At 35.6% G+C, this 22,551-nt stretch overlaps 1 protein-coding gene across 11 annotated transcripts in view; it reads left to right on the forward strand.

Moving 5' to 3' along the window:
• Window positions 1-22,551, forward strand: part of TMC1 (transmembrane channel like 1) — a 360,191-nt gene that overhangs the window by 247,103 nt on the left and 90,537 nt on the right. For all 11 annotated transcript variants that reach the window (XM_067039582.1, XM_067039580.1, XM_067039581.1 and 8 more), the window contains 3 exons: window positions 12,329-12,376; window positions 16,155-16,326; window positions 17,893-18,021. In XM_067039582.1, the coding sequence (XP_066895683.1) occupies window positions 12,329-12,376; window positions 16,155-16,326; window positions 17,893-18,021 (349 nt within the window). The remainder of the gene's footprint in view (window positions 1-12,328; window positions 12,377-16,154; window positions 16,327-17,892; window positions 18,022-22,551) is intronic.

Below are 22,551 nucleotides of genomic sequence, written 5' to 3' on the forward strand. Positions count from 1 at the left end.
ATCAACTTACAGAATTCTAGAACATTTAGCATGAATAGATTTCTCATTTGGTCAAGATGGAGTACAGATACTGAATTTAGTCTCCTTTATGAAACAAAAAATGGACAATATACGAAACAACAGTTTTCAAGACATTTCACCTCAGACAACAAAGGATAGAGACCTCTAAGAGATGGGAAACAAATGAGGTGAATTCATGATTGCCCCAGCTGACTGTCTAGAGTCTCCTGGCCACCGTGCAGGGATGTGGGGATATAAACAGAGACTAATGAGCTCTCTTAGTTGAGGAGATACAGCTTAGAGCCCAGGGGGACTAAGGCAGCTAAAATTCACAGGGAAGACTCCCAGAGAAGAGAAAGCTGGACAGAAAGAGAGAGAGAGTTCTGGAGATCTGCACTGTTCCTACTGACTCTTCAACTGAATAATGATCCATGCATGCAAGTGGTTGGGGAAAGAACCCCCAAAAGGATTAGAGGGAGCAATAACTAGAGCCTGCACAGGTCTGGGAATAGTTCCTCTTTCCACCAGCAAGAATATAAAACCTCAGAATTCATGCGATACCAGGTAGAGTACTCAGAAGCATTTTTCCTCAGCAATAGGGAAAAATTAGCCCTAGACCAAATGTTGTTCTAGTCCCACCTAACAGCTTAAAAGTGAGACTCTAAAAGATAAAACTGTTTTGAAGTAACTTAAATGCATACTAGAAAAAACCTGAAGAATATTTGTAGGAATATAAAAATATTTAAAACCCCATAAGGAAAAATTTATAATATCTATTATGTAATCAAATATTATCATGAATACAAAGAAGCATAAAAATACACATAATTATAAGAAAAATAAACATAATTGCCCCGTAAATGACAGATGATATAATTAGTAGACAAACAGTTATAACTATGTTATACACATTCAAGAGGCTAATGGGAAAATTAAGTAGTGGCATAGATGAAATTAAAAAGATAAAATTAAACTTCTACAGATAAACACTAGTGTCTGAAATGAAGCATATGCTGCATGGGATTAACATCAGATTAGATATTGCAAAAGAAAAGATTAGTGAACTTGAAAATATGTATGACAATAGTAGCACAAAGTCTGGAAGGGAAGAAATGGAAACATACTGGAGTAAGGTTTTATACTATACACGAAATGGTATATCACTTGAAGATAGACTATTATTAAGTACCACTTTACCCTAAATCAACCACTTAATATAACACCAGAAAGAGTATAGATAGTAAGCCATAAGAGACAGTAAACTAGAATCACTGGGAAAGTCAGTTCATCCAAAAGAAGGCTGAAAAGAGGAAAGCATAAACAAAGAGATCAGACAAACAAAAATTAAATAGTGAGAGGATAGATTTAAGCCCAATTATGTAGATGTGCACATTAAATGTAAATGGTCTTAATACCCAAATTAACAGTTAGAAACTGTCAGATTACATTCAAAAATCAAGATTCAACTATATGTTGTCTATGAGAAACCCACTTTCAGTATAAAGATACAAATAGGTTAACAGTAAAAAGGATGGAAAATAAAAGTCATATGAAACTAATCAAAAGAAAGCTGGAGTGACCATGTTAATATTGGTTGAGCTCTATTTCAGAACAAAGAATATTACCAGGAATAAAGAATGCCATTTCATACAGATAGGGGTAAATTTATCAAGAGGAAATAACAAATTTAAATATTTATATACTATACCTAATAACAGAACTTCAAAATACATAAAGCAAATACTGATAGAACTGCAAGGAAAAATAGGCAAATTCATTATTATAGTCAGTTTTCAGCATCCTTTCTTGTAATAATTGATAGAACAAGCAAAAAAATTAATAAGCATATAAAAGACCTCCATAACACTATCAACCATGTTGAACTAACTGAAATTTATATAACTCCACCTAAGAAAAACAGAATATACACTCTTTTCAAAGGCATATAGAACATCTAGCAAGATATGCCATATTCTAGGTCATAAAATAAATCTCATATGTTTGAAAAGATTCAGATTATACAGAGTATATTCTCTGACTATAGTGAAATTAAATTAGAAATCAATAGCAAAAGATATCTGGAAAATCCCCCCAAATTTTGAAAGTAAATATCACACTTCTAAATAACCCTTGGGTCAAATAATAAATCAGAAGAGAAATTAGAAAGTGTTTTGAACTGAATTAAAATAACACATAGCATTTCAAAATTTTTGAGAAGCAGCTGAAACAGTATTTAAAAGAAAATTTGTAGTATTATACACCTAGATTAGAAAAAAGGAAAGGTCTCAAATCAGTAATCCTAGTTTCTACTTTAAGAAACCAAAAAGAAAAGGAGTAAATAAAACTCAAAATAAGCAGAAGAAAGTAGGTAATAAGGGCTAAAGCTGAAAGTAGAAAACAAAATCAATAGAGAAAATGACACCAAAAACTTGTTCTTTGAGAAGATCAATAAAATTGATAAACCACTGACCAGACTAATCAGGAATTTATCAAAAGGAAATAATAATTTTAATTAAACAGTTATTCACCTAGTAACAGAAGACAGAAATGAGGGAGGAGACATCACTACAAATTCTATAGATAATGAAGGAATAATAAGGCAATATTATGAACAAGTCATGACAATAAATTTGACAACTTAGGTAAATTGTACAAATTACTCGTATGATAGCCTACTAAAGCTCACTCAAGAAGAAATAGATAACCTGAATAGAAATTGAATTTATTGTTTAAAACTGCCCCACAAGAATATATCAAGTTCTAATTTCTTCCCTGGAGAATTCTTTCAAATACTCAAGGAATCAGACAGACATTCTAAGAAAACAACAGACCAATGTATAAAAACAACAATCAGAAACTGAAATTTTACAAATACCATTTACAATCAGAAAAAAATTACAAAGCACTTAGAAACAAATTTGATCAAAATGGTGTAAGACCTGAACACTGAAAACTGCAAAACATTGCTGAAAGGAATGAAAGAGGATCTAAATAAATGGATATACTCATTTGTGGATTGAAGAGTCAATATTGTTATTAATTCTCCCCATACTTATCTGTAGATTCAACACAATTCCAATCAATATCTTAGTTGGCTTTTATAATTTTTTTGCATAAATTGACAAGCTGATTCTAAAATGTGTATAGAAATGCAAAGAACCTAGAAGAGGCTAAACATCTTTGTAAAAGAAGAAGAAACTTGGAAGACATATTTGCCCTCATGGTTCATTATGAAGCTATAGTAATTAAGACAGTGTATTGGCATAATGGTGGACAATCAAGAAAAGACAGTTTCTAGGTCATGAGAGTTATAGTTCCTAAAAGAAGATGGCAAGCACATATTAACTTTCCCCATTCCCTCAGGATGCCTCAAAGTAGTGGTTCCCAAAGCCTGGTTTGAAAACTAGCAATATTATTAACATCATCTGGAAGCTTTTCAGAAAAGCCAATTATTGGGGCCACCTACTGAATCAATATTTGTGGGTGAGGCCCAGGAATCTGTGTTTTCATAAGCTCTCCAGGTGATTCTGATGCACACTAAAGTTTTAGAAACTATTGCCTAGGCCTCTTCCTGATACAAATCCTCCAGGATTGGGGAGACAGGAGAAGAAGTTTGGAGACAGTGGCATAACTCAGTGTCACAGAGTGAAGAAGAAAACTGATGGCCTTTGACCATGGAATCCATTAAAACATACTCTCAATGCTTCCAGGCTGAGCTGATGAATAAAAAATAAGCTAATCTCATTTCTAGCCATTAGACTATTGAAGATAATTGGGCTACAAGGTGAGCAATCAACTTTACCAAGCACAGGCAGTTGGCACAATTTGTTGCTTGGAACTAACTTACTGTAAGTAGATGGTTGAGAATAATGCAGAGGCTATGAAGAGAAATCCAGGATTCTGAAATTTTCCTTAAGTCTTTTAAAATTCTCTTTCTCTCTGTCTCTCTCTCTCCCTCTCTTCCACACACACAAACACATACACACATATGCATTCACAGTGACATCTCATGAAACATGAGACAGGATGTGGAACTGAACAGTTCTGACGAATGTCTGAGTGATAAGATCACCTTCAAGAGCCAAGAGCTGAAAGTCTATTCTGGCTCAGTAAGACCTAGGAACTAGTTTCTTGGGGAATACTTGATTACGTTACGTAGGCCAAATAGCTTCTGACGTTACCATTAGAGCTTTAGTCCTACCTTCAACTGCCTGAAGAATGTACTATATTGGATTAGGAAACTGAGCCTCATGTAGACTGGTCCAGCTTTCTGGATTTAGGATGTGGCTTGTCTCAATAACCAAAGTAAGTCCATCTCATGGAAAGAAAAGGAAGGGATAATGGGGAGTTAAAAATGTAATGAGCACCTGAATTTATTTGTTGCTCTTTTAAAGGGGTCTCCTTTTAATCAGCATCAGCTTTCTTTCCTACCTCTCACCTGGCTGTTAACGTTTAACTATTGCCCTTCCCTGTGGGACATAATGGTTACAATTGTACTCCCAACCTTCTGGCATTTAATCAAGATAAAATTGATTATCTTTAACTGAAAACAAAAAAAATCACTTATAATCAGGATTCTGATATATTAGCAGGGACAAAATCCCAACTTTTAGTGGACTTGGCAGACTGTCAGGTACCGTCTTAAGTACTCCCCACCCTACACCTCTATTTTTCTATTGCCACACAGTCATAATAATTTGTCCTTTGGAAACCAGTTGCTTTTTGTTTAACTTAAACCTGTGTTACAAGTGCTTCTTCAATCACTGCTATCAAAAGTTGCCTAGTGAAGTTGCCCATTGGCTTAGGCAGCACAACTTTCAACGCTGGTTGGCATCATAAACAGGCATGGTGAGGGGTAGCTAAGAGTATCAAGAAACGGAGAGTTTAGGGTAATATTTTATTCCTTGTCTTTATCTTTTGGTGATTAGTCTTTAACATACTCTCAGACTGAACACTGTGGCAGAGTGCAAAATATTAAGGTAACAGTCAAAGTAGATGTGTCTTTCTGTCTTACTAGAATTTTAGGTGAAAAATGTCAAAATTTTGTGTTTAAGTATGTGTTAAAGCATTTGAACAATCCTTGTCGATTATTATAACCTTTGCTATGTGCCAGGCACTATATTATGTACAATGCATGCATTTGTTATTACATTTAGTTCTCCTTGTATAATGGTTATTATTCCTTTCTCTAAGGCATAGAGAATTTAAATAAATTATCCAAAGTTATGGCATAAAATTGTGGCAGAGCCAAAACTCAAATATGATTTTGTCTGAGTTAAAAACTCAGGCTCTTTCTGCTAGAGCCAGCTGCCAACTTGAAAATTCTGAGTTGTCTTTTCTAGTTCTAGGATATGAATGCAATAGTCTTAGGAACCCAAATGAACAAAAGTCCTTTTTTAGGACTAGGCCATATTTTTTCAGTACTAGGCCAGTCATGGAAATAAACTGTGTTCTTTTTGGGGGGACACACTGCACAGCTTGTGAGATCTTAGTTCTCCAACCAGGGATTAAACCCGTGTCCACAGCAGTGAAAGTCCAAGTATTAACCACTGGACCACCAGGGAATTCCCTAAACTTTGTTCTTTATGACCACGATCTTGAAGGAATTGGAATTATTCCAAATGGAATCAAGTAGTGAAACACGTTTATTTATATTGATTAGTCTCCTTCCTATTTCCAGAAATATTTGAAGAAATGTGACAAAAAGCGAATATCCCGAAATTCCCTAATGAGCATAATCTCATTCTCTTATGAACTCTAATAGATCTTTTGCTTGTATTTCTCTGGTGGAACTTGCCATTATATCTTGTGTTATTGTTTCTAGTATTTGTCTACTTCCATCAAGATGACCCTGAAGGCAGATACTCTTTGTATTAGGATTCTTCAGAGAAACAAACCAATAGGTTCGCTCTCTCACACACACACATTTAATTTCATGAGATTCACTTGTAAAAAGCATTACTCCAATTAACAAACCATCTAATTTGAGATAGAGATGGCTGAAGTTCTTCTGACTAGTCTTTCAGATGTTAAATCTCCATCCTACCATTGTGGTTTACTAACTAGAGTACTCGGATGTTAACCAGCTGCCCATAGGATATAAATTAACACATATACCACATTTTATGTGAGCTATTTCAATAAAATGACAGACTACATACAAACTACTTAAGGGTTTAGTCTTATTGAATATTATAAATTGAGCCTGTGAGGAAAAAATTGGCATGGGTAGATAGGTGGTCACAATGCTTATAAACTCCCGAGGGCATCTAGAATTCAGAATTCCTTTTCATTAACTGAAGACAATGTTAGCTAATATCCCTAGTCAGTAGCAAATCCTATAAAGTGTAATTGTTCCTAAGCAGCTAAAGAACAGAAAAAAGAATAATTCAATAGTCAATGATTTGCTTTTTCTTTTTTTTTAAGAAAAAATAAACTAAATTATTTCATCCTTACTCCTATTAATATTTTGTCAGAGAGACGAGTTCTAAATTTCAGAAAACAAATCCAAGCTCTAAGCTGCTCTCATTTTCTTTTTTCTGCCTGTCTTCTGTTGCAGAACTTCTCTCACCAATCAGCCTTCATCCTGACTCTGCCCCTACTGCCTTTTGTTCTTTAGAAGACACTCATTAACATTTGCTAATGTATGCTAATGAGAAGTAATTAGTATCTTCTCTGTGAACAAAAGCTGGTGCTAAGAAGGATGTGTAAAGACTACAGAGTTCAGCCAGCCTTGCTTCAAGTTTCTTTATGCTCTGAGGACAATCGTCTGTTTTCAGTTGTTTCACAGTTCTTGTGTTTTTTGTTTGTTTTGTTTTGTTTATTTACCCGTGAATCCTGACAACCCTCCTTCTTCATGATTGGGAATATTACAGAAATGCTGTGGGGGACAGAAAGATTCCTTTTGGTTCTAAGCAATCCAAGGATATATAAGCATAGCCACCAAGGGTTTACAGCACACTATTTTCATCTGGTTAGTAGCCACAGAAACTCACACAAGAGAACGTATTTTCATTTCAGCACACTTATTTACAGTAGTTGCCCTTTATGGCGGTTATTGCAATGTGAGAGCACACATTCTGAATATATATTATGACAACAGGGTTAAATAAGAAATGTCCTTTGCCCCAAAATAATCTGAATGCAAAGGAAGACTCACCACTTACTTTTTTGTAACCACAGAGAGCTCTAAATGCCTTTGTAAATAGCTATGTATTTATTGAATATAGGTAGTTTAAAAAAAGTCAACCCTCCAAACCACATAGAATAAGAGTTGTTTTTGTTCTTTCTGTAGACCAGTGATGTCAAGAAATATCTAACTGCAGTTTCTCACAAATACTCCTGTATAAAATTTACCATTTGAAGAACTATGCTTCATCATTTCATATTTGCTCTTGTGGCTCAGGGGTGGTAGAACTTGGAAACATACCAGCTACCCATTTCATTCAGCCTGTTTAATTTTAATTTCATGTAACATAAAAACAGAAGGAAAAAGTGCCAAACTATTCGGGGTGCATCCCCTTCCCTTCTTCTTATGTGCATAAAATAAATTTATTTTCATTGTGAAAGGATAGAAGGGGAATCTTTATTTTGAGTGAATTTTCTATTTTTCTTTTTGTTAGTCTCTCTGGAACCTCATAGTAAAACGTGTTTCTCCACAGACTTCACTCTCTTCCTGTATTCCTCATGCAACTACGATATGTTATATTGTGTTTTTAATAAAGCAGGCATCAGCAGCTATTTATTCTCTGCTTCTTAAGGACTAAAGAGCCTCAAAAATAAATATTATCTAAAAGGAAAAACATTAGAGAATGACAGCTACTATTGTTTTTGCCTGCCCCGTCTCCTTCTTTGGTGAGTCTTACCCCAAACCAAAATTATTATTCTTTTTTGTAATTTTATAACCACAGTGATTTAAAATAACTAGTTAGTATCTCCAAGATATCATAATGTTTGAAAATATAACCAGCTTTTTGGCATTTATTATACAAGTTTCCATCAGAGTGTTCTTGAACATATGTGCCCCATGGTTTTTTTCAATGGTCTTAAGGAAGACCTTATGGTTTTAAGGTTTTTAATGGTATTAAGGAAAGGTGCTGGCACCTGCAGAAAGAGTATCAGCCTAGGTCTGTCACATTAAACCTTTCCCCAGATACCTTGTTTATATTTAAGTGTAATGATCTCATTCTGTTATTTCCACTCCTGAGGATTTTTTAAATATCTTATAGTTTACAGGCTCATTAAGGTATTTGATTGATATAAGAGCTAAATAATTATTCTTTTTACTCATTGGCTTCCAAAATATCATGCTTGATTCCATCATTTGAAGGACTTGGGATTGTTATAAACAAATGTCATGAATATCTTCTTATCTGACCTAAAAGTAGCAAAAATAAAAGGAGCTGCTGATTTAAACTGAATCAGATTTTATGTCCTGGATAGATATTTGAGAGGAAGAAGAATCACATTCCATCATTTTCATTCATTTTCACAGAAAGTGGCTTCTGTTCCTTACGTAACACCCACCAATAATAATCTTTTCATAAATGAATGGAAGCCGAGTGCTGTGCCATTCTCTACAGGGGAAATGATACTTCAATATGGTTTGGTGACTCCATCTATTCAAATTAAACTCCTGAACTTCAACTGTTCCTACCTAAGCTATTCTCCCTAGAGCCTCCTATCTCCTTTTCTTGAAACTCCACCCACTGCTGCCCAGGCCAAAAACCTTGGGATTGTCCTTGATTCTTCTCTTCCTCTCATATTTCACATTATACCACATTCTGATGACATGGGTTCTTCAGCTAAGATTTGGAAATGTGCTTGTTATGGCATAGATTAATATCTGTCTCAGGGCAGTTTATTCTGAGGTGAAAGCTACCTCATTTATTTTTTATTTATTTTTTCTTAGGTAATACAATTCAAATTTAATTAATGAGCGGTTTCTACCATTTCACAAGAGAACATGAAAGTGTGTGTATATGCACAGTTTTGATAATGGCAGTGCCTTTTAAAAAATATCAAAGTTAATTTACTTCCCCTTATTGTATATAAATTTTCACATCATTTTTCATTTTTCCATTTTTTAAAAGGTTATACTCCATTTATAGTTATTATAAAATATTGGCTATATTCCCTGGAAATGCACCCCATTTTACATGGCAGGAGCTGATGTTGACATTTCCTCACACACAAAGGGACCCTAAAAAGAAACACACTAGTACATTGCTAATAAACATAATTAGTACATTGCTGGTATAACCCAAGTAAACTTGAGTTTAGCTATGAGTTATAAAGTCATTCTTTTGCATCAAATAGCAAGACTCCTTAAGGATGGTTATTTCTTTCTACAGTTTACAAACTCCTACTCCAGAGCACTTTGCTCTGTAGACCCTTGTAAATGCACAATAAATGCTAATTGAATAAATGAATTTTCAGTTTCCAAAGTAATGACCTGGTGCTACAATAATCCCTTCAAAAACTAGAGGAACAGGCAATATCATTAAACTCTTCCTGCCACTGGGCCACTCTGATACTGAAGAACCATAAAATACTTTCAGTACCATAGATTGAAAAAGAAAGCCTGGAACAACATCCACTTTTCTGAACGATTCCAGTGCCTCTGAAATGTGACATTTTGCTGTTGTTTCCTTTTACTGTTTTTAATTACTGTGTCTATTTGCATGAAATGAGGATCTGGGTTGCCTAGGAGTTCATCTGCTCCTATTGCATATTCCTCTCTTAAATAAGAGTACTTCAATGCAGTTTTGCTTGCTGCCTTCAACATTTAGACAGGAAACCACTCCCCCCCTTCACTGTCCTCCCATCACTCCCCAGGAGAGAGGTTATTTTTAAAGTACATAATCAATAGGCTTTGGGAAGCATCCAGAACATGAGGGGGGTCATCTGATTGGGGCAAGCTACTAAGGACTGCTGAGAGAAGGGATGGCAATAGGCGGTGCCGAAAATTGTCTGAGAAGGGAAAGACAGTCTGTAACTCCCATTTAAGTGTTCTGAGTTATTCTTTTGCACAGGCTTTTGTCTGGGAAGGGCTTCTTAGATTGGTTCTTCAGCATCGCTTTGAGTTGCAGGAGATGCAGATCAGCACTGACAGTTGCTTTTCAGACCAAATAGTGTCCCATTAAAATTAAGCTTGGTCTGAGGCTCTTGATGGAGTCTTCAATCTCCTGGTCAGGGTGCTGCTGTTTAGTTCTTGATGCTGATGATGCCTTTGCTGAGGGTTTGAATCAATAATAAACCAATTATGATCACAGTAACTATAAAAACGACTGTTCCATGGCCCCTGACTCAGCTGCCAGACAAAAGGAATGCTGTTGAATAAAGAAGGCACCTACTGAAAATGTGCAGATGATCATGCACAGATGAGTATCACTGTTGGAAAGTCACCTGAAGAGGAGTGAGGGGGCTATTTCTGCAATACTCTCCATTACATCACTCAGAAACCATAGCTCTTTTTTCTTCTTTACTTGCAACCACAGGGCTATCTCCCCTTATGGATTTTTAGGTTTTATTTAATGGCCATTTATAACTATCCTTCCTGTACCTGAAAAGATGACCTATGACTCCAGCCCTGCTTTTTCTCTCCCCTGGTTGTCAGAGGAAATTGATTTCTTGCTCATCTCCTTGGCTTGGGACATTTCATTCTGCTGCTTTTGTTTAATATACGATCCTTCCTAAAGATTTGCTTGTATTTCTATTTGTTTAGTATTTTCCCCTATTTCATTATCTAACTTTATTTAATCATGTCTAGTGAGTTGATTATTACAAATCGTTATAACATTTTATGTGAATTTTTGTTTTGGCTATGCATGGTGCAAAAGAGGCTGTGTGTCAGACTTTGCTATTTGTCCTCAGCTGTTTCTATATTCACGCTGATCAGACCTTGCTCTAAGGCTAATCTTACATCATTAAGATGCCTTCCTAAGTGAATTCTTCTTTGGCTGAAGAAACTTGGTGGCAGCATTTAATTGCAAATAAAGACCATGGCCTATTGTTGAATGAAAAATATCTTCTGAGAAGTGTCTGCCTTCACTATTGCAGACTCTCAGTAGTGACATAAAGACCTTTGTCCTGTGCACACCCAGTTACAACCGGTGACAGAAGGCATATGTCCACTCCGAACAAAAGAACACTTATTCTCATATTCTGTGGCTGATGTTGAGTGATAACATTTTTGCATATCCTAAAAATTTTTATGCAGATGCTGTTTAAATGCAAAAAGTGCTTTTACAATAATCTTCTTTGTGAATGGAATTTAAACTCTGAATGTGCTGCCTTTTCAATATGCCTGTCAAGTTCTGAATAATAACCTTTGACAGTGCTGAGCAGAAACAAAATCAGAGGTTGTTTCCTCTGTTCATAGCAACATCGTTTGTTATCTTTGCTTTTTTGGACTTACGCCCATCCACCTTATATAAAAATATGTAAATTAATATTTTAAATGCGTTACTAGACTCATGGTTTAAAGAAATAGTCTACTGTAATTTTTATCATGGCAATTTGCAGATCTTTGTCTCTGGCTGACTCAACCTGTGATGAATGGACAGTAGTTGACAAGGGGAAAAAATCTGCCAATTAATATATTTTCCTATATTACTATACCATTAAAATTTTATAAAACCTTTATATGCCTTTATAAAAATGGAGCAAATCTAAAAACAAGATGCTGAGGATGAGGTGAGGAGTAGACAGAAGAAGTGTTCTTTGTCTTGGAAAGAACTGTAGAATCACCTGTCTCCACATAGTCAAGGTAAATCATATATGGGAAAATTTAAGCTGTCTGCATATAATACCTATAGAAGTAATTGAAATAGGAAATATCAGGTTTTAAGCAGTTTTGAAAGATTCTTTGACACTGGGTACCTCATCATAATGAAATATTGTCTATTTTAATAACTTAACTTATTTATAATAACCAAGTAGTTTGTGCATGTGGCTATAGTTTTGCCAACAATTCCTTTTACCATAGAATGAAATGACCCAACACACCCTAAGTCTGCTTATTGTAGTACAGAATTTATTTTAGTTGAAGTTATTTTGAATTGAGTTGACAGGTTTATGATTGATATGTTTTGCAAATCATTGAAGACGATGAAGCAGAGAAGTCCTTGCACAGCACTGTATAAGGTATTGTAGCTGTATATCTTTAATAAACAATGCTTATTTTGACAAGTTTATTGAAAAAAGTTATTAACTGCACAGAAAACTTTACAATGAAAATAATAACAGTAATTTTAACAGTAAAAACCAGTTAATAACAACTGTACCATCATTTAAAGAATTGCTGTATTTTTTCTTTCTTCAACAGTGCAGATCCAAGTGGAGGAAAAAGAAGATGATACTGAGGAAAGTTCAAGTAAGTGGGGATGGACATATCCCCACTGGGATATGTTTCCTGTGGAATAGCAGCGAATTCAGGGGATTCATCCTCTTATCTTATGGGAATATGCTACCATATGCAAGCAGAGAAGCATGTGTGGATGACTTTCGATGGTCTCACAAAAGAGATCAAGACCATCCAACAGAATCTCTACTCGAGATTCCATTCAATTGGCACACACACATTCCACCCAATTTATAATTTACTCATGATTAAGTAGATGGTAGTTCAGAAAAAATTTGCTCTTTTATTTCTTTATTATTTTCCCCCATGAAAATCTTTGTCCTAAAAGCTTTTCTCTAAGGCTGAATTTATTACAATATAACAGATTGACCTTTTTGACTGAACTGATCAGGTGGTTCAATAAAAATGAAAAAACCTGTTTTTTTGTACTGAATTCATGGGTATTTTGTTGGAATTGCTCTGTTGTTTTTACTTTGAGTAGGTTCAGCTCAAAAGCTGTGACCCCTTTCCAGGCATGCAGACCCCTCATGGACTGGAACAGAGAAAGATCATTATATGAGCAAAAGTTTTGAGTTTACCAAAACTGAAAGAGCAGCATCTCAAGAAGAGTTCAATTAGAGAATATATCAACACTGTCAATTAAAAACCTGAGCCCAACATGACAGCCAGTGAATGTTCATGATGACAGTTGTTTTCATTAATTTGGTACATTTTACATGAAAACAGCCCAGAGTCTCACAGAGATCCTAGATGCTATGACTTGACTACTGTCGGGGAGGAAAAGTAATTTTTCCTCTACCCTCCTGAGTTCTTAGCTGATACCCCTATAATATGAGACAGTTAACAAGAAAAAAAACCAAAACAAACCAGAAGTTTATTAACACATACACCTCATGTATACATGGGAGCTATCCAGGAAAAATGAGTAACTGTGAGGTGGCTTAAAATTTAGATTTGAACACCATCTAAAGAGGGGAGACGGAGGGGCATGTAGGTCTCTTGGGAGAGAATAAATAAGTTTTAGGAGAATAGATGGGAAGTATGATAGTTTATGATAAAGTGTGTCTGCATGTGGTGTTGACCTATAGTCTCCTCTCCTGTGATAATAGTCAATCTTCCTTGGGGATGAAACTCCTGGGGAGGGGATTTATGACAGTTGAGCTCCTTTTGGAGACTCTGTCTTTAAGCAGATAAGAGAAGTTGAGAGAAAGTCTCTTCCTGCATTTGCTGTTTTTCAAGTGATACAGCTCAAAATAGTCAGTACACCAAAGTGGCATATTTGGGGGTGGTATATTCAGAATGCCTTTCTGACGTGGTATATTTTGCTACCCTTCAAAACTGAATCAAGCCCATTCCAAAAGGTAATGAATGCAGATCCACATTTAGTAGGCAACTGTAAAACATTCCTTTTTTAAGAATTTGAATATTTGGAAACTAGTTAAAGCACTAAATATAGCCTTTTTGTCCTAAGTGCTAAAATATAAATATAATAATACACTTTTCATCCATGGTCAAACTCTGCAAGCTTAATAGTTAAGCCTTAATATGAAATATACTAAAATGCAGGGTAGTAAGTGGCTGCTAGAGTTTTCAAGCTATTTGTGGGTGAAATTGTTTCTCAGTTCCTATGAGGCTCTGTTCTTTCTATAATTAGTGACTAAAATGAATAATAAAGGCTGGGTAAATTTTCAGAATGCCAGAGTGGGGTTCAAATAACATACAATATTTGCCACAGTATTTAACAAATGGAAACTCATTCTTGGTTTTGATGACAAAATATAGTTTTCCAAACCCGGTTAGAAAAGTTACTCTCCTGTTACTCTCTGTTAGTCAAACTTTAGTCATAATGGTAATATTTAGATCTTAGATTTGAAATATCAATAAAAAATTTTGATAAGTAATGTTAAAAAGATAACAAAAAATAACAAAAAGATTTTAAAAGATAAAATAATGACACACACATATGTAAAAATGAAGACATTTAACTAATAAATGAGGAATCTGGTGAGGCATTTATAGCAGTTACCAGTTAAAGGAAAATTCAAAGAACAGATTTATTTATAGATCAGGAATATTGAAATGATTGTGCAAATAAGGCATGACTGTTTGGGGGATTTTTTTCTTTCATTTTCTTTTTCGGTGGTGGAAGTTTGTCTCTGCATTGAACAGAGTTTACTTGCTTGTCTATAGACAAGAACTATTTTGCATTGCTATCTAGTTATCAGTAACTTACAAAGTTATAAAATAGCTTCCATAGAATCAGAATCAGGTAACACAGAAGGGTATGGCGCAGACAATTCTTAGTTTTCCATTAAAGCACAAATTTTTCCCTAAGTAGCTTCTATTTAAGAAGATAGTGATGATTATGAGTAATATTTGTTTTTTTGTAATAAACATCAGAAGTTGACTCTAAATATCAGAAGTTAAAAAACAAAAGTGAAAGTGAAGTAGGATGTATGCCATAAATGGTGAAGGAGGGAACTGAATTCTCCCTCTACTCTTTACCTGGAAGCTTCCGAAGAAGTTATGGACATATGAGGCATTAATTGTTAGCTGATGAATAAAATAAAATAATGTCATTTCTCTCAGTTTTGTATTAAATTTAAAAGTTATTTATATCTATTTCTAATCAAAAAGATAAAATGATCAAGCAAAGGTATTTACTATCAATTTCATTTAAGAAAGAGGAAGAAATATCTAGGCAAAAGAAGAAAGTCAAGAATGAGAATAATTTTACATAAAATAGGTAAGCAACAAGGATTTACTGTGTAACACAGGGAACTATTCAATATCTTGTAAAAACCTATAAAGGGAAATAATCTGAAAAAAATATATGTATGTATAATTGAATCACTTGCTGTATACCTGAAACTAACACAATATTGTAAATCAACTATACTTCAATTTTTTTAAAAAGTAAAAAAAAAAGAAAGAGAATAATTTGAATTATTAGGAATGTCAAGGCATACATTAATTTCTTCAAAATTATTCTGGTTTGTAGCATTTCCTTGTCATTCTTATTCTTTGTTCTGAGATAGAAGTAGTATTAGCACATAGTGGTTAAACATTCAACCCTTATGTGTTGAACTGGTAACCTACAAACTTGGTCTGAGAGATCATGGTGTGATATTAAACTCCAACTCATCTAGTTACCCAAGTAAATGAAGGCTGGAATTCTAAGCATTATTAGAATTTGGGGATCAACACTGACATATGAGTAGATAAACCACAAGAAATGAGAATTTAGATAAATGTATTTATTTATTTTAAATGTATTTATTTATTTATTGGCTGTGTTGGGTCTTCATTGTGGGCTTTCTCTAGTTGTGGCGAGCGGGGAGAAGCACACTCTCACGCTTCTCATTGTGGTGGCTTCTCTTTGTTGCAGAGCATGGGCTCTAGGCACATGGGCTTCAGTAGTTGTGGCATGTGGGCTCAGTAGTTGTGGCTCGTGGGCTCTAGAGCACAGGCTCAGTAGTTGTGGTGCAAGGGCTTAGTTGCTCTGTGGTATGTGGGATCTTCCCGGACCAGGGCTTGAACCTGTGTCCCCTACATTGACAGGCAGACTCTCAACCACTGCACCACCAGGGGAGTCCCTAGATAAATGTAATTAAATGGCAGGCTATGAAATATATATGGCATGGTGCATCTTGTGCATCTTATCTTGATATGGCAAATTGCTGGATTATGGTCTCAGATGTGTGACAATAATTAAAAAGTAAGAATACATTTGGTAGCGGGAGAGCACTTTTCTGATACTGCTCACTGAAGCATTAACTGCTGTGTTTAGGTGAAGAGGAAGAGGAGGAGGAAGACAAACTACCTCGAAGAGAGAGCATGAGACCAAAGAGGAAACGGACCAGAGATGTTATCAATGAAGATGACCCAGAACCTGAACCAGAGGATGAAGAAACGAGGAAGGCCAGAGAAAAAGAGAGAAGGAGGAGGTTGAAGAGAGGAGCGTAAGTTAGTTCTTATCTGAAATTGCTTCTCATTCAGAAGTGCCTGATGCTGAAAGAAGACCACTCCCTTTAGGCACTCCCTGGCCTTAAAATTGGTAATTAAAACTACTTTCAGAAAAACAGGCTTAATCTGCCATTTTACTCCACTTAGTTAAATGTATTTTGATATTAAAATAGAATTTTTAAATGAATATATATTAAGAATGGACTTATGAGAAATTCCCTTATGAGAGATCTAAATTGTCATAGGTCATTAACATATTTAGTTAATTTAAATATTTTAAAGTTATCCCATTAGTTAAGTGCATCATACTGAAGTTAAGTGAAAAATTCCTAAACAATGAACCCAAATCACTTATCTTACAGAGCAGGGGTTGGCCAACCATGGTTAATTCCAACCCAAGGGCTTAGAATGGTTCTTACAGTTTTAATAAAACTGTAATTTAAATAAAACCAAAGAGGAATATGGAACAGAGCTGTATATAGCTCCCAAAGTCTAAAATATTAACTATCTGTCTCAATGACAAGTGTATTTTAGAGGGTTAATTTAAATTTTTGTTTCAATAATCATGACCTGATTAAAAACTCTGGATTGGTAGGAACATCACCACAGGAAGTAAACAAGAAACCAAAGGAAAGACCAAGTCCCTTCTTAATGTCTGCTATGGGCAGCCAAAAAATGAGCCAACTGAGAAACCAGAAATGTACCCTACAGAGTCACAGCCACAGCATCACAATATTAAGTATAGAAGGGTAAATTTGAAGTTAAGCAACAACAGCTCATAACTGAAACAATCTATTACCAAAAAACAAAGAAGATCTCTGCAATAGGGCATTACATTCCTCAATTTAAAATCATGTTGTTCATGTTTAGATTTTGTTTTCTTTGAGTTTTGGACCCTTTGATATTTTTGCAATACTAGGAACACAGAAAAGAAAAGATACATCTCATTTGCTCAGTAAGAAACTAAATTCCTTTGAAGGCCTCTTCAAAGGATTCACTTCTATCAAATATACTTCAAGTTGAATTTTATCAATTGAAGTTTTGAGTTTAATTAATAGATTAAGTTACCTTTAAGGAATAGATTTTTAAATTTTTTCCTATTTCAGTTTTTCTCTTTCTCTCGAGACAGGGCTAACAAATTTTTTAAGGGCACTTCAAAGACATACTTACCTCTAATTTACTATCCTTGTTGAAAAATAAAGTTTTTAAATGAAATGTAGAATTCGTGGGGGAAGGTGTACAGGGGAACAAAGAAGAGAGGAGAATATATTGATAGATCTGTAACTGTTTCCACACATTTTCTAGTTCTGAGAATTTGAGACTATGGACATAAAATGGCTTCAGTACTTCAGAATGTAAACACTATTGTTTAAAGTTATAATATTTCCAGAAATCCTGCATCAGTGTTCAGATACAAGCACTAAGCCTTGTGGATCTCAGCACACACCATATATAGCCAAGTTGCTATACATTGATCATCTGAGTATCTGATAGCATTCTTTAAGTTTGGAAGTCAAGCAAAACTTAACTTTACTAAAGGAGGTTTTTTTTTTTTTTTTAAGGGACGAAGAAGAAGAAATTGATGAAGAGGAACTGGAAAGATTGAAGGCAGAGTTAGATGAGAATAGACAAATGATCGCTACTGTCAAATGCAAGCCTTGGAAAATGGAGAAGAAAATTGAAGTTCTCAAGTATGATGCCACTTTTCAAAATTAGAAACATTTTCCCTGCTATTGATCTCTCAAATTCTCTGAGTATTACCTATATATTATAGATAATACTATATGGGATACATCATATATATAATACTCATTATATATAATTTTCATGGTCATATATACATATATAACATATGTTACCTATCATATAGTTAACATATCATATATCATATATGTACATATACATATTCTGTATCATATCACTAGAGAGGCTGGGCTAATGATTATAAAAGAAAACAATCATGATTAAATTCATTATTTGGAGTCTTACAACCTCAGATCACTTTTAATCATTTGTTCCTTGAACTGAGAATTTCCTTAGTTTAATACATTCATTACTATCTCTCTAAAAGAGATAATATATTTGAATTTTACAAGTTTGTTGGATTGCACACTCTAGTTTCTCTGCAGGGTTCCAGCCTCAAATGATATATTCATGTGACAGCTCTTATTAAAGCACAGGGAGGATGCTAAGCCAACAGAAGAGTAAATGGGATTCCAATTAAGGATTACACTAATAGCTATCCCCTGGTAACATGTAAGCGACCCAATTTCACTCTTTTGTTGAGTCTTAACACACTCAGAGACACATAGATTTATAAACTCCTGATAAGAGCAGTCAAATGTTTATCCCTTTCCTGGGATTGGAAGCAGATTCACCTCTGAGGATCACACTACATTTCTTTGCATGGTGGATCGGGGAAGTGGGGCATGAATAAAAGGGCCATGTCTGTGGTAACAGCCATGTTTGCATCTCACAGATGTGATACAGATTGCAATTTTTACAGAGAACAATTTTTATAAACAGTGGTAAATTTCCAAAGCTATCCCTCCACAAGCCTATTTAACTAATAACATTACACATTATAGTGTATCTATAATAATGTTAAAGTGTTTTTGTCTCTGGTGATGAAAAAAGAACTGAAGCAGCTATCAGGATAATTCACTACTCTGAAAGAGCTTGTGTGTTATTTAAGGAAATGGCTTAAACTTCTGGGGCCTCAGTTACCTCATATCCAAAATAAAACAAGATATTCCAGGTTTACCCTATGAAGTGGGAACCTAGGCATCATTTCTAATGTTATTGCTTTGTTTCATGGAATAAGGTTTTCCAAGTTCCAAACAGTGGTCTTCCCAGAAAGCCTTTGGAACACCACACAACTGTAGGCTGGGAACTACTTATGCATGTGCTTGTACACCAGCCATAAATGAAGGCAAAGACAAGTAGTATTTCTGGTTCCATGAAGCTATTAATGTATGTGCATATGCACGTGTGTGTGTGTGTGTGTGTGTGTGTGTGAAAGTAGTTTTCATTTAATGAAGTGATAATGATGCTAAATGATAGGTTTAGGAAATATCCTTACTTGGCAAAATAGAAGTTTGGTAACCTTATATTGTTTCCCAAAATATTGGGTGGGCCAAAAATTGCCCTCGGTATTTTAAGTAAAAATAAAAGACACATTTTTCATTTTCACCAAGAACTTTATTGAACAACGTATTCACCCTTTTGTTCCACTACCTTCTGCCATTTTTCAGACAACTTCATAATTCCATCTTCCCAAAACTTATCTTTTTGAGCAAAGAACTGTTCCAGGTACCTTTTACAGTCTTCCAGGGAACTGAAATTTTTTCCATTAAGAGAATTTTGTAAAGACCAAAATAAATGGAAATCCTTAGGTGCAATGTCTGGTGAATGTGGCTGATGAATCAGAACTTCCCAGCCAAGCTATAACAGTTTTCGCCTGGTCATCAAAGAAACATGCGGCCTTGCATTATCCTTATGGAAGATTATGCGTTTTCTGTTGACTAATTCTGGATACTTTTCGTGGAGTGCCGCTTTTAGTTGGTCTAATTGGGAGCAGTCCTTGTTGGAATTAATTGTTTGGTTTTCTGGAAGGAGCTCATAATAGAGGACTCCCTTCCAATCCCACCATGTACGCAACATCACCTTTTTTGGGTAAAGACCGGCCTTTGGTGTGGTTGGTGGTGGTTCATTTCGCTTGCCCCACAATTTCTTCCGTTCCACATTGTTGTACAGTATCCACTCTTCATCTTCTGTCACAATTTGTTTTTAAAATGGAAGGTTTTCGTTGTTTCAGTAGAGAATCGCATGTGGAAATATGGTCAAGAAGTTTTTTTCACTTAACTTACTTGGAACCCAAACGTCAAAGTGATTAATATAACCAAGCTGGTGCAAATGATTTACAGTGCTTGATTTGGATATTTTGAGTATGTCGGCTATCTCCTGCATGGTATAAAGTTGATTGTTCTCAATTATTATTTCTATTTGATCGCTATCAACTTCAACTGGTTTATCTGACCATGGAGCATTGTCCAGCAAGAAATGTCCAGCACGAAACTTTGCAAACCACTTTTGACACATTTGATCAGTCACAGCACCTTCTCCATATACTGCACAAATCTTTTTGTGTGTTTCAGTTGCATTTTTACCTTTCTTAAAATAATAAAGCCTGATATGCCGAAAATGTTGCTATTTTTCTTCCATCTTCAGTATTAAAATGTCTACACAAAAATTCACCAATTTTGATAAGCTTTTTTTTTAATGCATGCCGATATGACAGCTGTTACATACAATCTAACAAAATTGTTTCAAATGAAGTTAAAGACAACCAAGTGCTGCTAGAGCCACCTTACGGAAAAAACTGAATGAACTTTTTGGCCTACCCAATATGTTTTGAAATATTGCTGACCATGAAATTCCCAAACCTGGGAACCACAGGTAACTGTATGTAGAAAGTTGTAAAATTGGAAAGTGGTAATATTGTGAACAGTCAAAGTGTGATGTGAAACTGCATAAAAATGCCAAGAGATATATCCTCCCTTTCCAACTGCATGGAGGTGTAGAAATACCCCCTCACTCTTCTTTGCCTGCATCTTATGTATAGGGCAGTGAAGAAGGGATGGGTTTCAGTCTTGAGTTTGAATCTCAGATCTTCCATTTAATACCTGTGCAAATTTGAATGAATTGTGTAGCCCTCTGACCTTGGGTTTCTTATGAAATTTTACTAATTTACAGGGCTATTGGAATCATAAAGTGAGTTATTTCATATGAAACCCTTAGCAGGGTGCCAGAACATAGCACAAAGCTGGGAAACACAAGTTGTAATTATTATTTCATCTCAGGACAGACTCAGTATTGTCTGATTCCCTGCAGTGTGACAGGAGAGATGGGAAGGATACAGGACCTGACAGGACTAAGTGGGAGCAGACTTAGCCATAGGCAACCCCAGGAGCCTTGGGGGATGGTGGCACATTGATATAGCAGTCTGGATGGACAACTGATTTTGATGCTCCAACAAAGAAAAGAGGGTATCTTGACAGTTTGGCAGAATCCACGGTCAGCCGCTTTCAGATCTTCCAAAATGTACCCACAGGGTAATCTTGTGGCAGATTCCAGGTCCTGGGGCCTTAGGCTGGAGTCCAGGGATAAAGCCATTTTTAGAGGCAGGGAGAGATAAGGATTGGGGTAGAAGGAAGGGCAATACCATGCCCTATTACTAGGGCAGAGGTTAAAAATGGGGAGTCTGCAGCTGAATCTAGACTATAGGTGGTTTTTATTTGGCTCACATGCTTTTTGTTTCTTTTTCTTTTATTTTTTTTTTAAATTGTGATGAAATATATGTAACATAAAATTTACCATTTAATCATCTGGAGGTGTATATTTTTATAAAAATGTTTTTTCTTTGTTGTTAAATTTTAAAAAGTGGGAGATTTCAGATTTTAAAAATCCAGATGTTCAGCTTCTCCTGGACAAGAAGAAAATCTGATCCCCATTCCTACATGAAAATAATAGCTGGGGCTAAGCAATTGCTGTCCCCTACTAACAGGGCACTCTGTCTTCAGTGTGCACAGCTCCCAAACAATCCACATCTCTTATTCACGCTCCTTGGCTGGACCTTATAAGCGTTCAAGTTTGCTGCCTCTTACCCCTGTAGCTGGGGAGCAAGTTAGGCATGCTATCAAGACAGTGATTCAGAAAGTTGGAGTGAAAGCCAGCTTGCAGAATAGAAGCACAGATTTAGGCCCAGAGAAGAAACAACTATGGCTTCTCACCTGTCAGCAAAGCTCACTGTCTTGGGATGATTCTCCATAGCCAGAAATGGCTCCTGCTTTGTGGCTTTGCAGTATTCTGCACAGCTGGTACCATGGGCCATGGTCAGCCTGATTCTCTTGGTTTCAGCCTCTGTGATAAAATCGTTGGTACTACAGTGCCTGACCTGTCTCCCTTCGTAGGTTTCTGAATGCTGTATTGAGCTTCTCCCCCACAGATTCCTATCACGTATTAGATAGTGGTCAATACTTCTTAGAACATGCAGTAAAGGTTCTCTACCCCAGTGTTACTAAAACATGGGAGTCAGGCAGCTTTCCTCCACCCTTTTATTCCTTTCAGAGACATCAAACTCTGAGAGAGTGTATCTAAGGATTATGTTATTCCCAGAAGTAGCCTCCAATCATCAATTCTGGCTAAGTCTATGGAATCCA

The sequence above is a fragment of the Kogia breviceps genome, chromosome 8 (assembly GCF_026419965.1).
Source record: "Kogia breviceps isolate mKogBre1 chromosome 8, mKogBre1 haplotype 1, whole genome shotgun sequence".
NCBI lineage: Eukaryota > Metazoa > Chordata > Mammalia > Artiodactyla > Physeteridae > Kogia > Kogia breviceps.